This window comes from Gasterosteus aculeatus, chromosome 13, assembly GCF_964276395.1.
Source record: "Gasterosteus aculeatus chromosome 13, fGasAcu3.hap1.1, whole genome shotgun sequence".
NCBI classification, from domain to species: Eukaryota; Metazoa; Chordata; class Actinopteri; order Perciformes; family Gasterosteidae; genus Gasterosteus; species Gasterosteus aculeatus.
In genome coordinates, this window is record NC_135701.1 from 12,071,530 (window position 1) to 12,094,122 (window position 22,593).

General features: G+C 43.4%; 1 protein-coding gene across 1 annotated transcript; it reads right to left on the reverse strand.

Moving 5' to 3' along the window:
• Nucleotides 1-3,162: 3,162 nt before the first annotated feature.
• LOC144386301 (uncharacterized) lies at nucleotides 3,163-9,192 on the reverse strand. The gene is made up of 2 exons (XM_078086767.1): nucleotides 4,272-9,192; nucleotides 3,163-3,622 (listed from the first exon to the last, which is right to left on the reverse strand). The coding sequence occupies exons 1-2, from the start codon at nucleotides 8,516-8,518 to the stop codon at nucleotides 3,619-3,621; spliced, it is 4,251 nt and encodes a 1,416-aa protein (XP_077942893.1). The 5' UTR covers nucleotides 8,519-9,192; the 3' UTR covers nucleotides 3,163-3,618.
• Nucleotides 9,193-22,593: the final 13,401 nt, after the last annotated feature.

A 22,593-nucleotide genomic window follows, 5' to 3' on the forward strand; every position in this document is an offset into this window, starting at 1 on the left:
GCCTAGACCCCTATACAAAAAACTACACATGAACAGGGTCAGTCAATCAAATAATAAAGCCTAAAGGACGTTTATCCAGGCCTCCATTGCTTTGCACATTGTGGGCCTTCTACCCGGCCATACTCAACCCTACCACCCACCACCCTGGATGAAAACCCCCCAGAATAACCGAGCCGCTGCGTGCCGTGATCGTCTATTCCCTGCATGCAGAGCATAACAGAAATTGAATGACACGGCGCGTTTAGACGGAGCCGCTCAACCCCCACCAGTGTTTCCGTATACCTCCATCTGCATAAACATGAGTGATTGATGAATAATAAATGCTCCTGCATTCAGCGGGAGCCCTTAATCTGCATATCGCCTCAGCTACAGTTTTATTTCCTTAGTGCGGTGTTATGATGAAGCCCTTCAAGCCCGCGTAAACCAGAATCAAAGAAAGTGTGCTTTAACAGGTATGTGCTGAGGACTGTTTTATTATCTTAATCTCTTTCTCGACAGGTGGAAACGATTTGAACTGGAAGGTCCGAGCTGCGTCTGTGACACGATGCTTGTAACGCGCCGCATATGCATCCAACGCGCGCCAGCTTTGCGTCGGCCGCCGTTTTACCCGCTATAAGATTGCATAAACATGAGGTGGCGATGCATTATTGATGAGACCCTCGCAACGTTTACTGCACGTGCGCCGGCGTGTGCGCGCACTGATAGGGCGCATACTGTTTGCGCGCGTGTGAGTGAGTGGCTGGCTGTGTGCGTGCACGTTTTTGTCGTCAGTAGAACCAACACCTTTCCTCGTGTATATTCAGCGTAATTCCCCCGGTGTGGCAGATGACATAGTTTTGTCTTTGCTTTTATCCAGTTGTAGAATATCTTGTAGGCCAACAATGAGACTCAAGCAGTGCAGCGTGCGGTGTCTTTATTTAGGGAAGACATTTGGGATGCTGTGGACAGATGTCTCTGCGGTGACAGCGGTGGTTTGGAGAGAGAGGAAGGAAGTGTTACTTCGGGCTTGTGTGTCTATGGCTAAAGGTTTTGTTTATATAAGTGTTTTGAGGTGTGAGGTGATACTGTGGAATCTCTCAGGAATAACAGTCAAGTCTGTTATTTCTCAGCTGCATTTGAAAACCTTTTGAGGCATGGGGGAATTATTGCAATTCAAGGACACAAGTTAGCCATTGACCGACAGACTAATGCTGTGTGAAGCATCACCTTAGCTTTACCCCCCCATTATAATGTTGTGAAGGAGGAGGAGAATCTGGAGATGGATGATAATCCTCCTCCCATGGCTCACGTCCCCACCATCTCATCTCTGAAGTTACTTTCTTGGATGAAACAAAATCATTTGGAAATAACCCCGACAATGATGCGAATGATTTCTCTCACAATGAGCTCGCTAAAGCTCTTCCCCCCCCCCTCCTCCTCTGATATTCCCCATCATCCGCTGTAGCTTTCAATCCATTTCAGCTTCACACCCCAACAAATGCAATTAAGCCCTGATTTGAACTTGGTACACATGCATATTAATTATTCTGCCTTCCACACACACACACACACACACACACACACACAGATACTGAGGTTGCTGTGGCAACCAAGGGTGGCAGTGCTGATGTCAGAGACTCTTTCAAGGACACTGTGTGCATGCAGGGGCCGGGTCAGGTGATGTATTGCTGCTGGGCATCGGCTAACGCCCAAGAACAAAATGGCCGCCATCCAAAGTCTCTCTTTAAACAAAAAAGGGAAGTGCACTCGAGCGGGCTTGACACCTTTTTCATGCTACGTGTTACAAGGGTGTTATGGAATATTCTCAGTGTGATTAGATCATCACAGGGCTGAGCTCTGCGAGCCCCTCAGAGATCTGCTGCCTGTCTGAGGAATTCAGAAAACTGCCCGGCTTTTCATGTGCATTCTCTTATGTGTATGCCTTTGTGTTTGGATGTGTCCGTACATTGGTTTCCTCAGGTTGGCATTAAACAGTCATGTTTTTTTCTCTTCTCTTCCCTTCCCCCTCCCCCCTGCCCTCCAGACACTGAAAGCTCCCCCACAATCTCTCTCTCCCTTTCTGTCTCTAATTGAGCTTTGTGTCTACCTCCATCTCCATTCAAATCCACAGTCATTTGCATACTGCCGGCATACGCCGGACAGCTCCCCAGCTGTACAGTACAGAACTAAATGAGGAACACAGACCCACTTTGCGTGACGTGAATACTAAGCAATCAGGAAAGACATTTTCCTGTTTCCTGAAAATACAGCTATACCGGAGAAATAAGGGGTATAGGAAGGAGGACGGTTGTATCAAATCAGTGCATTCAGAGCGAGACAGGCATTACCAGTATGACAGGAGACGCTGATGTAGAGGAAGACTTTATTATTTCTAATAAAACCTTACGGAAGGTATCAAATACTATCATTTGACATATGATGTATGTAAAGGAAGGTTGTGATAAAAGCCCGTGCTACAGATGTTTGTATTCAGACGTCTTGGATTTCAGATTTGTTTCCTATCACAAACCGGGATTGGCAATCCTTTTTTCGGGTACCAGCCTGACATGATAATTGCTCTTGTATGGCCTGAAGATTGGCAGGTTTAATTTGTACCCGGCCGCGCCTTGCCTTTCTCCGGCTTCGGGTCCGGTGGAGGCCGGACCCGAAGCCCTCTCGCACTTCAGGATGAAATCATTTGTAGGGACATTTTGTTTCAGTGCGTGGGGGACACGTAATGATGCTGTATTTGTGATGCACTCCAACCGCACTTAACAGAATATGTTAAGCAGACCCTTAATGGGAACCTTAAAGCCCCAAGGCCAATTTTCATTTCTAGCATATTGGTAGAGGTTTGGGACGTTTCTACTCATTTCAGGATTCAATCAAAGCCATAGCTTCAGGGAGAGTGAAAATGGCGACAAATCCAACAGTCCTTGGTTTGCTATATGCGTATAACTTTTCCTCCACGGTAAGACCAGTGAGAATTGTGTGAAATTTAATGATCCATTTAACTGTACCTTGAATATAAATGCAGTGCAACAATTTTTGAGATTTCTTTCCCTTTACTGAGTTTAAATGAAAATGTTTTATTTATAAAACAAAGTTACTTGTTGTTACGTTTCCTCCGGTTAAGAGGGAAACGCTGACATCCAATGGGGGAATAAAACAGGAACCGTGTGAGGCAGTTAAAGAAAAGTAGGTTTATTTACAAAAAAAAGAACATAACGGGCAGGTTGGGAAAAGGTGGGGGGGGGAAAGTGTACTGTGGGGGTTGTGCCAAACAAAATTATCAAAGTACAATAAAACCAGGCCTAGCTCAACTCGGTGGAAAGAAAAAGGAAAACAAAAGACCTGACTCTATTCTACAAATGCTCAACATAACAGAAATACATCGGTGGCAACAACCCATAACCTAGTGGAATAACAACAGTAACTCTGCGTGTATGTGGGTGTGTACAGGGTACCCCAGCCTTACCTCAGTCCCACTTCCCCCACCACAAACCTCAATGGAAAAAAAAGCAAGCCCCGAGAGAGAGCACAGTGAGAGGCTTTATAGTTGCCCTCCATATCGGATTGGCCGGAGTGTGGGCCAATACCGGGGTGCTCTGGAGGCAGGGCCAGCCAATACTCCGCCCCTCACCTGCAGGACAAACAAAAAAAAGGTGAGGGCAAGAGGCACAAATCTCTACACGTAACACCCCCACACATACAAGTCCAACCAAAGGTTTGGACAATCATTTAGTTATAATGCACGAGACAGGGCATCGGCGAGTACATTTTCAGAACCCTTTTTATGCACAATCTCCAGGTTGTAGTTCTGAACAATCAGGGACCAACGCATTAGGCGGTGGTTACTGTTGTACATCCTGGAGAGGAAGACTAGAGGGTTGTGGTCAGTAAAAACCTTTATAGGTTTACCAGTGGAGACAAGATATACTTCAAAATGTTGCAAAGCATACAACAATGCAAGGGTTTCTTTCTCTATTGTGGAGTACTTTAGTTGGTGTTTGTCAAATTTCCTTGAAAAGTAGGCCACAGGATGGTCGATGCCCTGGAAATCCTCCTGTAGGAGTACAGCTCCTGCTCCCACAGCGCTGGCATCAACTTCTAACTTAAATGGCAAGGAAAAGTTTGGCGCAGACAAGACAGGGTTACAACTGAGAAGCCACTTGAGATCCTCAAAAGACTGTTGGCACTCACTAGACCAAGTAAATGGCTTCAACGGACTGGTAAGTGCAGTCAATGGGGCGGCCACCGTAGAAAAGTTTTTACAAAACCTGCGGTAGTACCCGGCCATCCCAAGAAACCGCCGCAACTCCCGCCTGGTGGTTGGCTCAGGAAAGGCAGCGATTGCAGTGATCTTTGCATCCGCAGGACACACCTGGCCTCGACCAACCTGCTGACCTAGATACAAAAGAGAACCCCTCCCAAATTCACACTTTGAGAGGTTGAGAGTCAGAGACGCCTCAGCTAGACGTTTGAAAACGTCCCTTAAGGTAGCCATGTGAGAATTCCAATCATCAGAGTATATAACAATGTCATCCAAGTATGCCTTACAGTGTGGAACATCTCGCAAAACCTTGTTTACAAGTCTCTGAAAAGTAGCAGGCGCATTGCAGAGTCCAAAGGGCATTACTGTGTACTGAAGAAAACTGTCAGGGGTGACAAAAGCTGAGATCTCCGAGGCACGTGGGGTTAACGGAACCTGCCAGTAACCCTTTAACATGTCAAGTTTACTGACATACTCTGCTGGACCGACCTCATCGATACAGTCTTCAATAAGGGGTAAGGGATGTGCATCAGGGACAGTCACGGAATTCACCTTACGAAAGTCAGTACAGAACCTTTGGCTGCCGTCGGACTTCGCATCCAGGACACATGGTGAGCTCCATGAACTGGAGCTGGGTACCGCGAATCCATTTTCCACAAGGTAGTTCACCTCCTTCCTCATGCATTCCCTTTTTGCAGGATTTACTCGATAAGCATGCTGTTTGATGGGCTTCGGGTTAGTCAAAACAATGTCATGCATAAGGACAGAAGTTTGAGAGGGTATATCACCAAATAAGCATGGGAAGCCAGATATTAAATTCTCCACATCACCACGATGGTCATCAGGCAGGTGGGACAAAAAGTTAGACAAATCCGAAAGTAGCTCAGTGTTTTTCAGTCTTAACCCCTGTGGGGTGGCACTACGCATAACCAGCCCATCCTCCTCAGTGGAGCTCTCTGCTGAGCACGCAGATACCGCTGACACATTTTGTATTTTAGGAAGTCCAGACGTTCCACTTTCATTCTCTGCTGTAAAATATGGCTTCATCATATTCACATGACATAATCTGTTTCTCCGTCTGCGATCGGGCGTTTGAATGATGAAGTTAGTGTCACTGACTTTCTTTTCCACAAGATAGGGACCGGAAAATTTCGACGACAGGGCAGAACCAGAGATGGGAGAAAGAATCAAAACCTTGTCACCAGGTTGAAACGAATGGGCAGTGGCTTTCTGATCGTAGTATTTCTTCATTTTCACCTGAGCAGAGGATAGCGATTCTCTGGCCAAAGAGCAGGCTCTCTGGAGCCGAGCTCTGAGTTTCGCAACATAATCAGGGATGCTATGGACCTTCCCTTCAGGCAAGAGAAGTTGTTCTTTCAAAAGTTTTAGGGGGCCACGAACCTGATGTCCAAACACCAGTTCGGCAGGACTATATCCGAGTGACTCCTGTACAGCTTCGCGAGCAGCAAACAACACAAATGGCACAGCATCATCCCAGTCCTTTTGACTCTCAAAACAATGCTTTCTGAGCATGGACTTTAAGGTCTGATGAAACCTTTCTAGTGCCCCTTGGCTTTCAGGATGGTATGGGCTTGACGTTATGTGCTTAATGCCCAAGGTTTTCAGTACCTGGGCAAACACTCGAGACGTGAAGTTGGTACCTTGATCGGTCTGAACAACCTTAGGAAGGCCAAACTTCGTGAAGAACTTTATAAGTGCTTTACTGACCACTGGAGCCGTGATCCTCCGTAGCGGAACAGCCTCTGGGAACCTAGTGGAAACACACATTATGGTTAAAAGAAACTGGTTGCCAGATTTGGTCTTAGGTAACGGCCCCACACAGTCAACGATTACTTTTTCAAATGGCTCACCCATCACTGGTATGGGACAGAGTGGGGCAGGAGAAATCACTTGGTTCGGTTTGCCAGTTACCTGACACACATGACACAATCGGCAATGGCGCACCACGTCAGCCTTGAGTCCTGGCCAGAAAAAATGTCGAAGGACTCCATTATAAGTCTTTGTGATACCTAGATGTCCCGCCCACGGGTTGTCATGAGCCAGAGACAAAACCTGAGATCGATATGCCGTGGGGACAACAACTTGATAGGTTACATTCCAGGCCCCCCCATCTAAGTCATTGCCACTCCAATGGCGAACCAGCAATCCATGATCCATGAGGTAGGCCACTTTCTTTTCCTTAGCATCTTCAACACTGAGAACAGATGAAAAACAGTTTTGTAGTGTCTTATCACTCTGTTGGGCTGCCATAAACTCCTCTCTTGTGGCTGGCAGCTCCACTGCCTCCATCCTTGAGATACCAGACTGCTCATGGTTTGATTTAAACACTGACTGATCCTCCGACAGAGTTTCAGTACCAGACGGCTGATCTACAAAGATGAATGAGTCAGACAGGTCAGCTCCGTATTTCTTGGTCTGAGCCCTTGTGACTGCACAAGCCGGGAAAATCTCCGAAGAATCTTGGCTGTCACCAGCAGGGTCTGTTACAACAGGAACGTCCATAACCACAGGAGTTGAACTCACCTTTCCCCCAGCAATATCATTACATAAGAGGAAATCAACACCAGCAACAGGCAAGTCAGGGAGTACTGCAACGTCGAACCACCCACTAAGTAGAGGACACTGAAGATGGATTCTATGTAGTGGCGCAAGTATATTAACCATCCCAACCCCCCGGAGTTTAACACTAGACTGACAGGAGGTAAAAGATGACAATGGTAAGACCCCATCCCTAATGATTGACTGAGAACCAGCTGAGTCTCTCAGTAAGGTGACCACTTTCTGGTCTTTTGGATTGCTAGTTAACGACACAAAGCCTTCTGAGATAAACGGTTTGAAACAAGGATCAGGTTTATCCTTAACGTCCTCAGACTGTTCAGTAACAAGCGTTGGAAGTGTTTTAATCAAACACACATCCTTTTGCTGGGAAGCTAGGGAAGATTGCTGTTTCCGTTTCAACGTCAAACAGTCAGCAACAACATGGCCTTCTTTGTGGCAATAGAAACACTCACGGTTCTCTTGTGTGTGCGACCAGGGTCCTTTTGCCTGTTCAGAGGCAGAATAACCAGAACCAGGTCTGGTTGAACGTGAAACAAAAGTTCTGTCAGATCGAGGGGCAGATACAAAGACATTCTTATGTGTTAGCACAAACTCATCTGCAAGGACAGCAGCCTTGGATATTGACGACACCTTCTGTTCATTCAAGAACATCACCACCTTATCTGGCAAAGAGCCTTTAAATTCTTCCAACAGAACAAGCTGGCGAAGTGACTCAAAGTCATTTTTGACATCACTGGCGGCACACCACTTATCGAAGAGGGTGCCCTTTTCCCGTGCAAACTCAACAAAAGTCTGATCATTAGATTTTCTGTGATTCCTAAATTTCTGCCGATAGGCTTCAGGAACAAGTTCATAAGCACGCAAAATGGCCTCCTTTAATGAATCATACTGCAAACTATCTTGTAAGGAAAGGGCAGAGACTACCTCTTGTGCTTTTCCAATCAGTTTGCATTGGAGGAGGATAGGCCACATGTCCCTCGGCCAGTCGAGTGCGGAGGCTATTCGTTCAAAAGCACTGAAATATGAATCGACTTCGGCCTCCCGAAATGCTGGCACCAGAGAAATATTTTTACTGACATCAAAACTTTGCTTACCGGCTACCGTTTGAAAAGGTGTCGACCGGTCGGACATGTTCAACGAGTGACTGGAAGAGATTTTCAGAGCCTCAACCTCAAGTTGCTTTAGTCTTACTTCTTTATCCGCTTCAATTTCTAACTTTCGTACCTGTAGGCGGAGATCATACTCTGCCTTACGCATGGACTCTTTTTCTTGGGCCTCCAGCTGAAGGCGAGTCAAGCGAACCTTCAGCTTGGAACTCGAACTGAACCCCGGAGGGTGTGAAGGAGAGAAAGGATCAAAACGAGGTAACGTAGCTGGCGCAGACTTCCCAGCACGGTCTGCAGGAGGTGTGAATAATGCTGCGGTCTCCTCGGCACTCTGAGACAAAACCCCTGCCGTAGTAGAAGGAACATCATTAGTTGAAACTTCAGCCACGGACTGGGCAGGACTAAGGACATTTAAATCAACTAATTTTTCTAGGACCTGCGTCTTTATTTCTTTCTTAAGTCCGTACTTGTGAACAGTAATATCAAAGTGTGCTGCAATACACAATAAATCATCCTTGCGACACACATCAACCTTTTCCAAAGAGGGATTGTCAACAAAATCTTGTAAATTGAAACTCATTTTCAATCACATGCCAAACAAACCCCATGTATAATTTCCCATTGGTTGTCAGAAGAAGAAAAAAACAGGTATATCCCGGACGAGCCCCCACTTGTTACGTTTCCTCCGGTTAAGAGGGAAACGCTGACATCCAATGGGGGAATAAAACAGGAACCGTGTGAGGCAGTTAAAGAAAAGTAGGTTTATTTACAAAAAAAAGAACATAACGGGCAGGTTGGGAAAAGGTGGGGGGGGGAAAGTGTACTGTGGGGGTTGTGCCAAACAAAATTATCAAAGTACAATAAAACCAGGCCTAGCTCAACTCGGTGGAAAGAAAAAGGAAAACAAAAGACCTGACTCTATTCTACAAATGCTCAACATAACAGAAATACATCGGTGGCAACAACCCATAACCTAGTGGAATAACAACAGTAACTCTGCGTGTATGTGGGTGTGTACAGGGTACCCCAGCCTTACCTCAGTCCCACTTCCCCCACCACAAACCTCAATGGAAAAAAAAGCAAGCCCCGAGAGAGAGCACAGTGAGAGGCTTTATAGTTGCCCTCCATATCGGATTGGCCGGAGTGTGGGCCAATACCGGGGTGCTCTGGAGGCAGGGCCAGCCAATACTCCGCCCCTCACCTGCAGGACAAACAAAAAAAAGGTGAGGGCAAGAGGCACAAATCTCTACACGTAACACTTGTGTTCATTTGTGAACGGTGTTGCCGGGATTTAAATCACTTGGGAGTGAAAAACACACGTCGTCTTTCATCGTTCTGAGCACCCCTATCTTTGAGTGACGTGCAGAGAGAGGGATGTTAAAGTGCAGCCATTCCAGTGAACATCCAATCCTTCACTGAGCGGAGCTCCAACAAGTCCTCCAAATGACCCTTTATATCAACGTGCAATGTTCTCACCTTTCCAAACAGCAAGGCCATATGGGGGAGAAATGGGTGTGCAGTGTGCTGGTATGAACGCCGTGGCATGTTTGTTGGCACCCCCTCCTCCCCCCCTGCATATTGGGTTTTGCAAATATGTTGCATAGTTTTTTACCTATTATGAATGTGTCTGTTTTTACTTACATAATATCTATGGTAATTGCAACGGTAAAAGTGTCACAACAATTTAAACATGTCTGTTCAAATGATACGTTTGAAATGAGACGCATTCTTCTTTTTTACTAAAATGTATCAATTAAAAAACACGGACCACATTGCCATGAATTATTGAATGGACAATTAAATAACTAAAAAGGCATCACTAAAGCAGAGCTAGTGTATTGAGCGTGTGTCTCTGTGTGAGATTCATACATCGGTTTGCTCGCAGCAGCGGGTTTTGCATCTTAATCTAATTAAGACCCAGATCTCTGAATATAGACGATGAATTATTTGGGAATGGGGGAAGGGAACTGTGTTTCATCAAATCAGGTTGCCCAGCAACCAAAACCATTTATTTCAGACAAAAAAAGCCTTTTAAGATTTAATAATCAGGTTGTCTGCATTAAAATGCAAAGGAGGCTGTCGGGCTGCTCCTGAAGGACAGCAAAAATTAGGAAGGGTAATTTCTCGATTTACAGGTGAATTGCTGACCTTCTAAAGTAAGTGCCTGTCAAAATCAGCATCCAAGCACTGCAAATCACCAAAAATAAGTTTATAAATGTAGATTGCAAAAGTGGAAGTAAATAAAATCACGCTGGCGTGTACTGTATATACAGGGTATTTTATTCATTTTTATCGTGTTAATTGAGCAGGTTCAAGTGAGCTTAAATGAAGTCATTTTAATTAAACACCACGTCCACTGTAAATGTTCTAATCAGTCGGTTTGCATACCCTGTTTTTCACATGAATTGAAACAAAAATGACAAAGAAATATACAAATATAACAGACAAAATTAGATATATTTTTCTCGTATTTTTAATATAAAAGTAATATAAATGTTGGCACAAAAAAATTATAGACAATTGTATTTTTGAATAACTGTATTCAAATAATCTCGAATTAATCACAGAGCTTTCATAAAAAAACACATTTCCAAAAAACTACCAGAAGGTGTATTTTCTGCCTCATCAATGCCTCTCTAATTGTCAGTGTTCACACCGGGTGTTGGCTGTTCAAGTGCTGCCGCTATAATCACCGGCACCCTCTTCTCTTGTTTTCCTAATTGCCACCATCCCTTTTGATAGAGCCCATTGTTGCATCAATCCTGGTTGCAGAGCTCTGAAGGCTTCCCGTGGATTTCCTGTGGACTTCAACAAAAAGCCTTGTCAGGCGGATCAGTAATTCTAACACTGCCTTACATCGTCTCCGACAAATTTTGATGTTTAAAGTGCATACATGATTCCAAAGGACCCTCTGTGCTCCACAAATTTCACGCAGTTTATCTTGAAAATCAGTCATAGACGTCAGGTTGCACTTTTTACAGTAACATACTGATACAAAATGTTGATTTGGGCCCTTTTTCAGTTAAATTGCATCTAAATTAAAATGTATGCAATAATATAATGTATCTTTATAAATACATTTGTTCAACACTTTAAAAACCTACCTTTTTAGTTTGGCTTTTAAATGAGCTTTTATTCATCAGTCCATCCATTCATGTATTATGTGCTGACGAGCAAAACAGAATATGTCAGTTTTTATCCACTTCAAATTCTGCCCCATCTTTCCCCACTTTAAATATATATATATATATATATATATATATATATATATATATATATATATATATATATATATATATAATTTAGTCTTATAGTTCATCAGTTCCTTGCATATTCTTATTAAAACATTCATTGAATGTTTGATTTATTTGTAATTTATCTTTAATAAGTTGCATTGTGATAATCACAATATGTGCAGGAAAATTCTAATGCAAACAAAGTCTGATTGATTGATATCGTGCTGGTTTGGCTCAGTAATTCAGGACTTTAAATATTTCTTGTTTCTAATGGACATATTGTAATCAGAATTCTACATCCATAGCTATACATTTCTTTTAATATTTGAATGGCAATTCCAACATTGCAATAATCTATTTATCATAATCAAGGTTTTCTATATATTTTTCATGTAATATGTTTTGCTACAATCCCCTGAATAAATAATGCCCTCTTGTGGTTTTTGTGTGAGGAAAATTAAATTGAGGCAAAAATATTATTAACATAATGAAAAAGAGAAAAATACCTGTGTTTTTACCTTTTGCTAAATCTCTCAATGTACTACTACATTCAAGACACATCTTGAATGTCGAAATGTTCATTTCCTCTTAATTTCTTGGACAGCTTAAGATATTAATTTACTGTAACACCAAACACACACGCAGTCATTCACTTGTGTGGAGGATGGGAATTACTTTGTCTTATCACTAGATGGAGTAAGAGCATCGTTTAAACAGCCTTGAGCCTGAATGCAAATATTGCCACATTGCAGCTTTGCAAATATAGATCTCTTGATAAAACTGCATTTAAGTTCCTTTCGGGTTTTTCTAGAAATCTAAGGTGTTGTCGAGGTTTGAGCACAAGTCAGCAAGGTGTGCGTGAACGTGTTGTACCTCTGAAGAAGGTGTCGGAATCTCCCTCTTAAGCCCTCATGCATGCACGGCTGAGGTGTAAGCAAGCGGGTAAGTAGTACGTGCCTGAGTAAAAATAGAAATAACTACTGTATGTATTTCATTTTATATTTTATACATCCAGTTTTTTTAGTTATTATATAGTAGCGTTTTTCTGTGATTCATTCATTGCCCCCCACCTGCTGCATACGCTGATTGCAGAGTAGCATATCATTAGCTCATGGTTGTGTTGTGGCCTGGTGTTGTTCCGTCGTGTCTCATGCTCCTCAGTGCGTCTGAATTGGCACGGGCAAGAGAAAGGGCGAGCTTGACGGCCAGAACTGTGAGGCTCTGTTGGGTTGACAAGTAGCTCCTTGATTAGCCCGTAGGCTGGTTGAGCGGACACACAGTGTCCTTTATTCACTTCCCTTGTCCTTTTCTTTCAGAAAGAGAGCCAATAGGGCCCAGCAGGTGAATGCAAAGAAACGCAAGAGGACTCCCCTCTGATCAACCTTTTCAAACCCGGACAATAGGACAGCCCACCTCTTGTACGGCTGCATTAAAACCCTGATTAAGGTTCTTCCTGTTAGCGATTGATTGAGGATGCAGAGCCAAAACCAACAAAAACCTGCACTGCTGAGGCCCGATAAAGACTAGGCCCCGCCTACAAAGCACAGGCTTCAAATGATTAGTGGGGTTTTGTTTTCTTAGCAAGTGTGTGAGTGTGTGTTTGTGAAAATGTGTGTGTGTGTGGTGTGTGTGTGTGTGTGAGGGAGAAGACGCCGACAAATAGCTCTAATTAATCAACCGACTCCCTCAAAAAAAAAAGGAATGACATTGTGTGTCTTTTAACATGTGTAAATCCATGTTATGGGTGTAAAAACATAAAAATATATACATATGTAAAAATAGTGAATTTAAATACACATGACTATTTTGAAGCGGTCAATTTGGTGTTTTGTTCTCGTTGTCCTTTAATCCTCAATAGCATGTATGGCAGCTAAATAATAACTATTAAAACTTTCACATGCTTATCATAATCATGTTTTCAAGTGTCGGTTTTTAAACACTCTTGTCATTGTTATGTAAACAGCCTTTTTTAAAATTAATCCTTTCACGGAAGAACGTTAGGGTAACGCATGACGACGTGGGAAATCATTTGTAGAGAAGACGCTGAGAAGCCATTAACAATATGCATGTGTGTGTCGAGAGAGAGAGGGAGGAGGGGAGGGAGAGAGAGATGTACTTCAAGGAGCCATGAATATTGTATTTCTTTGTTTGACGGATGTGTGACACATTTTCATGTTTCCTCAACAAATTCCACTGTCACATTTTTCCTTTTGTCAGTCATCTTCCAAACAGCAGATCCTGACAATTATCCCAGAGAAACTCCTGATCAAAAACACCTTATTCTGTCTGCAGCTCGGCTCCATCACACGCACTGATTCTGCATAACTCTCATCTTCCCCTCACACAATCTTTATTTGATGCAAGCTCGGAATATTGCACCACTCATCAGTTCAAATGGCAAAATTATATTTACAAAGTGTTTGTGTCATCTATATCTCACACATTTTGTAATGTCTATTTGTTGATGCACAGTGCAGTTATTACAGTGCTGCTGCAGAGTGCTGCCCGGAGTCCTGAGGCGTTCTGACTGATCTGTAGCAAAGCATTCACAATTTTGATGGAGGAGGCCGTGACGCTCTTAACGATGGACCAATTAGCATCAGAAAACTGTTTAAAATGTCTTGGAGAAGTCTTATAAAAATGTTGACCACGTTTACCTTTTCAAGAATTGTCAGTGAGTTGTGATTTGATTCTGGGATATTTTGACTGCGTCACATAGGAGCAACATAAAAACATAGGAGCAACATAAAAAAAATTAGTGTATACTATTTTAAGTCAAGGCTAATTCTCATGGCAATTTAGTCGTCAATTCCTACAAGCTAAGCCTGAACTTAAACCTTTTTTATTCAGTAAATCCCAGAGAGTTTGAATAACAGGAGAGTGAGAAATAGAGACGGGCAGGTAGAGGACGGCACTGAGGAGGCCCTCAGGCTACAGTGAGGGTCTTGGACAGATTGGCTCTTGGGCTCTACAACGATCCTTACATCCCACACATTTATCAGATTGGGGTTAGCATACCACTGTACCTACACTTATGGTGTACCCTCCTGCAAACACACACACACACACACACACACACACACACACACACACACATTTAGACCCAGATGTACCCCTACGCCCACTGAAAGCCTCAAAGCCTTTTTAACTTCTGCTCTGCGCACCTCTTCCTCCCACTCTATTGTTATTAGCCTCAGACAATCAGACTACCTGCTCCACCATGCGGCATATATATATATATATATATATATATATATATATATATATATATATATATATATATATATATATATATATACGTCAGAAAGACCTGCAGTCTCAGTTACTTTCAAGCGCATTTTCAAGAGCATAATTGTTCTGTGTGCATGCTGTGCATCAAATCTCCAAAGCACAATCAAAGAAATGGTGCACTCGAAAAAAGTAGAATGTATAAAACACTGAAAACCCAAGAGATTTGAATACAGAACACGAGTTATTTGGCTTTTATTCCTTCAACATACAAACGTTGGAGCTCAGCATACGCTGCATATACTGTGATTTTATATTTTAAATTTGGTCAGGTAGGTCTTATGCTGATGCAAGTGTGGCTTCAGGCACATGAAAAGAGAAAGTTCAACCATAGAGTCTTTGTCAATCTCTGATTCATTCTCACCTTCTATATCTCTTTACCCCTTGGAATCTATCTGCTTATAGAAATGGACATTTACCGTAGCTGGCAGGCAGTGAGTCGGATAAGAGCGGGAGTCTGTTGATAAATCCAGGTAGGTTCATAGTTGGATTCTAACAATGTCCTTCTTAGAGGCTTTGAAATAAAAAAAAATCTCTCTACACCAAGTCCTTGTTAGAGGCTTTGAAAAAAAAAAAAAATCTCTCTTAGAGCTGCTATCCAGTATTCACAACTGATTTATTTTAGGTATAAAACAATATTACCTTTTTAAAGTTAGTTGTGTTCTCACATAACTGATTGCTCCAAAAACATAGAGAAAATAAAAAAAAGGTCTGCTTCATGTGTTTTCTAGGGCAAATCTGAGAATCTCTGTAGAATGAGAAAGTGTTTTTTTCCTGTCCTACAATAACCACAAAGACTGTCAGTCTCAACAACCCCTGTCCTCAGCTCCAACCCCCAGCTTCCCCCTTGCCCCCACCAACCCACCCTCGACAAACCTCGGCCCTCTGCAGCACAAACAGCAACGCGTTGTCACACACTCGACCCCCTGTGCCAGCCCCGGGTCAGGGAGACCGCCGGCAGGCTGTGTGTACCATCAAACACACATGTCAGTGTGGGGGGGCTGCCAGATTGCAAGTAACTCTTCTCATCCAACCCTAAAATATCTTCAACACCTTTTCACACACTGACACACACGCACACACACAGTTTTGAGTGGCTCAATATCCTGATCTGTCTGACCCCAGTGGATGTGGATCAGTGCGGAGGCACTGACAACTGAAGTCTGGTGGGGATGAAGTGACGCTTTGAATTAAAAGTACTTTTGGCGCTTAAGAGGAGCTAACCTGATTTGACTGGCTAACGTGATTTGAGTAGCTCAGAAGGCGATGGAGCATGAGTGTGTGGAGAGAAATAGATCTCGGCCTGCCAGAGTGGTGGAGGAAAATATTTGACTACTAGGCTTCCCATTTATATCTGTGTCTATGAAGCACAGGCCCGTGTGGGCTTCCCTCACCAACACAGTCTCTGTCGCATCACTGCTTGTGCAGGAAAAAGCAGGTTATTTTGCTTTGTATGTAAAGAAGGTGAGGCGCAGCGCTGCACCCCCTATCCTCAAAGAGCATTAATCAATGGTTCTCAAAGACACAGTCCCTCCGAGGAGCAGTCACTCACCCCGGCATGACGAGACACACATGAAAGCTAGCAAAGGGAGGTTCAAGATAAGGTATAGCGAACCATCCTGCAGGAAAGAAGGGGGAGAGGATTCCCCCTCTCATTAAAGATCAACTGCTTGGCTCTCGCCTAACGAGAACTCCTTCTTGAAAGCCAACCAACCAAACAAACAAACACTCGGAAGGGTACCATAAAAGGGAGAAGAGGCTTTCCACAATATACTGTATTATGAGCTGTGGTTGTGTGCCGTCATAGTGAGGTTATTGGTCAAAGACGGTATCAGAGGAGTAGACCAAAGCTGGGTCTTCTTCGACTCTTCTCAGAAATGCCTACATGATCTCTGAGTGTAAAACCTCAACCCCCCAAGTCCGACCCCTGCTATGCCTTTAATCCTGTCTAAAATAACCGGGAATATGGCTTTTCTGCTCCTTCTCTGGCCTTTGGGTCCTCCAACAGTTCCGGGTGTATGAGGGGATTAGAAAAGCAGACCTCGCGCCCCCCCGCTGTCTCAGTGTGGAGCTGACCTTGCGAACCTGTGGCCAGGTGGAGCTCCGCAATGGATGGACACCCGAGACTGAATTAGCCCCTCTTTTCCTCTCTAAATGAGGTGTCCTGAAGGGCGCCAGGTAAGACGGGTCACGAGGGGTCGACATACCCCTGTGGTCTGACACAAAAAGAGGCAGAGGATCACCTGCCGCTTGCGAGATCAAATGAAGGCTTAAATAGGGGGCTCCTCTTGTCAAATCTCTCCATGAATACTCAGGAAGGCCAGAGACTACTGTATAGCTCCCCCCAGTCTTGGCCTCCTGTAGACCCGAGACCCTGTTGACTGCTAACACGTCTGTACTTCAGCCCAGGTACCCTCGCAGTAGCCATCAAGCTCTTAATTCCTACTCTCAGCCCATCACTAAGTACCGTTGCGCATAATAGGCCTATAATCAACCCCTGGCCAATGGAGCCTTTTCTCTCAGCGTGTCTGCACTCATGTTGAGCTTGCATGTCGAGTTGCAATGAGATGCTAATTAGACCTCATATCTACAGGGCTAATCTGTGTGTTCACATTCAGGTGCTTTTAATCCACTCCATAGCCGAGCAGTCTGCTAATTTGCAGGTAGCATTACCGTTGTGGTCGAGGGAAAAGGCAAAAAATTAGCTTTATCAAAAAATGACGATGTAGACATGTTTGAAGGGAGATTTTCTGGTAGAACACGACGCAGTGATTATCTAAGCACCTGCGTAGTGTGTTCTGTGGCCTTGAGGTTAATGGTCAAATTCTGTTCTCTCTACCAAATAACCTCATCAAACTACACTGCATGACAGGGTAAGTGAGGGGTGTGGTGATCTAGGTGCCCAACACAATGCCCCTTGTCAGTCAGCCTCATTCCTTGGGGTGAAGAGGAGCGAGGGAGGGTGCGTCAGAGGCAGCCACAGGCCATTGGGTCCCCGCGATTGGCCTTAATCCGCTCGCTAATAAGTTCAGAGAGGGGCCATATGCTGCAGTGCAATGTGTGGGGAGGGGAGTGTTGCCTCATGTTACTTACACCAGGCCGGCGCTTTCTCAGGTACCGCCCTCCCACGGTCTGTTCCTTTGTACTGGGGGATCAGCCCTCTCCACGCTGTGAATGGTCCGAATTGATTAAACCCCACCGTATAATTGTCAGCAAATCCCAGCGAATCATTTCCCATCCATTTGAAAAGTACAATGTGCGTTTCTCTTTTTCTACCCGCCTCCTTTCTTCCTCACACTCCCCAAAGCTCAATGTCCTTCCCCTCCTGTTTTCTTTCTTTCTTTTTTTTTTTTGGTTTGTCCCTGCATGCCCACCTCGGTCCCCTGCACGCGAGAGAAAGCGGAGGCAGGACAAGAACGAGGATAAGAGATGCAGTAGTGAGGAGGCACAGGGTATGCTTGGCTGGATAGTTGGCCGTAGATGAAAGTGGGCCGAGGGAGATGGGTTTTAATCTGCGGCCCGAGGCCCGAAAGCGGGGCGCTGATCTGAGCTGCCACCTGCCTGAGCACAGCCAGGGCCGTCTGCTCAAAGCATCAAGTACACCTTGGCATTTAACGTTTCTGAGGAGGCAGGAGAAGTGGAAAAGGTCTCGCTGTAGTAATTCTTTGGTTTGTTTATTGCTTGTCTGTCCGCCAATGAGAAGGAAAAAATGTGTTTTTTCTGGCAATGCCCTAAAACGTGGTTTGTTTATGTTCAGGTAAAATTATTATTAAGAAGACAAATCCAGTTAGTGGTCTGGGGGATCGATGGGTTGACCAAATTGCAGAATGTACCACGGGAGACTGCGGTTTGTTTTTCTTTTAAAATTGCTGGTCAATGTTGTCTATTTAGAGCCATGACCACAATTGTTGCCCAACATTAACCAAGTGGTTGTTACTGTAAACACGACAATGGAAGTTGCAAAACCTCTGAACACAAACCACCAATCTTATAAACTAACCCAAACTGTGATGTTTCCGTAGTCGCGTTGTCTTTGTGGGTGAAACTAACCAATTCAATAAATGTGATTTCTAACTGTTCTGTCAATTAGGGGTGTTTGATCAGAAAACACTTGCATGGGTGTTTCAAGAGGACTCTTACCGTTTAATTTGAAGGACTTAATGGATAACTTTATTAAACGGGTGTTTACTTCATAATAACACGTGTCTTAGTTAGTAAATATAGTTTGTATACCTTACTTTATAACACACTTACTAAAACGTTTTGGGATTTAGATAACAGAATAATTTTCACTGATCACAAACCAATCCAACACTTGTCTTTCCTCTAATCAATACACCATCCTAAGTACACATGCTTAACTCCCTAGAGCGATTCCCTAGACAGAGGCTCAACACCCTCTGACCTCATTCATTTAACCCTTGACCTCAGCTACTGGCTGAGAACATTTCCTAATCTGAAAATTCAGTTAATTTCAGTTGTGCTACAGCTTCAAACTGATTTATCAGTATCAAGTTCTGGAACCACGTTTTGATCTCATTTACATTTTTAAGCATGCATTGATATTTTTCTGTTACACAACATTGTGTGTTGTAATATCATCCTGCTTAAAAAAATAGCGCTTGGAAGACCTTAAATTAGATCATATTTTAAAGATCAAGAATAAACTCTCACAACATGTTTTTTAATGGCTGTCTGATGGACAGATCTGTTCAAAGCCCTGAAGTTCAGTTAAAAATGTGCTCGTACCGTTATTTGAGTGTCAGAAACTGCAAAATGCCCGTCAGTATAATGGATTGCACGGTGGCTCACACTGCTCGCCATTCGCATCCCTCGGAGATCTCCTAATATATGGGATCATATCGGCCCACATACAAGCAGTCCCTGTCACGAATCTCATAACCTGACATTGATCTTCAACTTTGACGCTTGGCTTTCATTACTGGCTGAAGGGCGTTGTTGGTGAGAGCGATCTTTATGTAAAGTGCTCATAAACGACCACAGACCATGCAGGCAGATTTATGATCACGGGGGAGTCACAAGGAGACGTGGGACAATGCAGCATCTCATCTATTCTCTTTTGGAATAGTTTGGGGATTGTGTGCCGTCATGGTGGTGGTGTAGCGATGATGATGGTGATGACGAGGAGGAGATGGACGTATATGAAGAGGCTTGGATGAGGTGGGGAAAGGCAGAAATTGAGCTGTTGTGGATGAAATGTTTTTGGAGAGATATAGAGTTGATGATGCTGGACTACAATGTAAGCTTATTGTTCCTCTGCATTATAACTCGCATTATAATTTGCATTATAATTTGCTTGGCTTTTTGGTCATAATGCTGACAGCAAAGTTAGTAGCGCGTCAATGGTAATTAATCCCTCATAATTAATCCCTCAACTGTCCATCTGAAGTCCTTAAAGATGTCCGTTAACTTGCACAGGAATCCTTCAGCAGGAGTCTCCTGGGAATGAGGTCGTAGTGTTGTTTCATGACCTCTGACCCCGAGTGACCACAGTGTTCTGACCCACACATGTGCTCTTGAACCAATGAGGTCATCAAGGAGTTTATTGTCAAGGGCCCTGAGCAAACAGATTAGGCCCATTGTTTGTAAATAGGGGGACCAGTTGCCTCCCTGCCCATCACTATAATCATGTGACCCGTGAAGAAGAACTAACACAAGGCCGTGTTTTATCGGCAGCTTGATTAGTTGTCAGTTAAAGTAATCACTTCGATGCATGTTTATATATATTTTTTCAATGAATGAATGAATGAATGAGAGTTTGAACATCACCATGTGTTATGATAACTGGAGAGCTTACCATTTTCAAAACTCAGTTCAATCTGAAATATCCTTCAACTAGATGATATGCAATATTTTATTCAAATCCATAAACAGAAATTGCAAACAAAAAAGTCAAAGCGAAGGTGTCCAGGATGAAGTCATGTGTCGCCCAATGCCCATCATTCCCTCGTTAACCCCCTAATCCACAACAAATTGCTCCCCTACGATTGCAAAAGACCCATCCCACCTGTGTCCACCCAGTCGTGCAGACCCCCCCATGACCCTATGGAGGGAGCGCCGTGGCACACCATATCCTCATCGGACCTACATCAATATGGAGGCAGACACTGGCGGAAGGTCAGAGGTTAAATGACCAGGACTGTTTACAAGGCTGTGGGGAGTTCAAACAGCAGATGCTTGTCCAGTCTTTGTCCTCAACCTGTTAATGACTCCGTCAAAGGAAGGCGGAGGGACAGAGTATTTAACACATTTTTGTCCATAGGTATGAATATTTATTTGAAGAATCAATGATTAAAAACAATCCAATCCAAATAAAGTTCATTAGTAGCTGATTTAATTAAGCCAGGAAATATATTAAAATACTTTAAAGTGTACTTTAATGAAACGTCCAAATGAAAAACCTTCACACCGTAGCCTCTATACATCTTCTCAACTGGGTTATGAATCTGATTAACTCAGGGTTTGCTTTTGTTTGCACAACCTGTGTTTACATAAAGAGGCCCGGTGGGACCAGCCCTGGAGGTCAGAGGGGCACACCTCGCTTGTCAGAGAGCCTTGTGACATTTCTTTCCCACGTTTCCAGGCTTCTATTGTCCGTCGTGAGGAGCCCCCGTTAACGTTTGGCCCTAGGAGGTAGTGTGGCGTGAGAGGGAGGCCTAGGGCCCTCAGCGGGTCCCTGGGAAACGGGCGTAACCAGGCGGGGCTGAGGCGAGCGGGGACAGCATGGGGTCATTTTCCGGCTTGCTGCCCCTCTATAGGGCTTTGGAGCACAGTATTGGCCCCTGGAGGAGTGCTGGTGTGGAAGACAGTACAAAAGGCTTTGTCTGTTTGTGTGTGTGTGTGTGTGTGTGTTAGAGAGAAATATGTGTGACTGACTACACACATCAGCAGTTTTTTATCAAAATATTTGTTACCAATAAATGTTGGTCTGAGGTTTTATGAGAAACAAGTTGTGATAATGGTCAAGAGAGTCAAATACTGTCATGGTGATTACAGCTGGGAAATGGCAATTGGTAAAAAACCTCAAACTCTAAATAAATATGGGATGAAGATGAAGAATATTTGCATCTACGCTTGACAAGTGGTCAGGATTGCCACATAACTTCTCATTAAAATGGTAGAAACATGCCAATGTAAATTACATATAAATGAAAGACAAACCACTAGTACAATAGTCTGATTATAATTAATTCACATGCCTACTTTGTAGTATTACATTTAGTAATTTTGTTGTGCTATATCAAAGCAATATCAACACACAAATGACTTCCCTTTTACTACTTCCTTACCCATATCCTCCATGTATTTACATTTTACCCCTTAGTGCGTTCAGGTTCAGATGAAAACTGAGCAGCTGAATCATAAATAGACCACGGAGAAATGAATAAATAAAAATGTGCCTCATGCCATTATCACCTTCTTCGCTGGTCTACATGTCAGAACAAATAGAACAGGTGCTCAGGTGCAGTGAGCAGAGAGGATCTGTGCCACGATCCTCTTAATGCAGCTCACATGTGGTTAAGAACGGCAGCCCCTTGGTTTTATGCATATAAGTCATCATAATATCGGCAATTAAAAAAAGTGATATTTTGACATGTATATTAAGGTAATATCATTTGCTTATACTAACTGGCACAAACCAAATATTATTACGATTTACTCCGATGAATTTACGATGAACATCGGAGAAAATACACAACCATTTTTCGTTAGCCATAGCTTGCTAGTTGTACAGTTCCATACCAATGTTTGAGATTATTAGTGTATTTTATAGATTGCTAAGAGTTCCTACCAGCTATTGTGTCGGCTGCGTCATTGTGTTCTACAGCATAAGACTGAGTCCTTTAGCACGTCAGTCAGCAATACTTGACGTGCAAAAATGAGAACAAAACAACACGTATAAAAAATTGGACAGATGGGCATTTTTATACACAGAGAAAATGGAGATGCATAGTCTTAGCGCTAATAGACCATGCCAGCACCTGTCGGCTTTATAAGTTTAAACAAAATGTCTTTTCATCTTATTGTAAGTTCACCCAGGCTGAACATATTACAATAGCATATTATAAGCCACAACTACCCCTCCAAATTGCTAATTGCAAAAATTTTC

Bases quoted from the DNA above. Each gene is read 5' to 3' on its own strand.
- LOC144386301 (XM_078086767.1), bottom strand. From the start codon at position 8,518: ATGAGTTTCAATTTACAAGATTTTGTTGACAATCCCTCTTTGGAAAAG.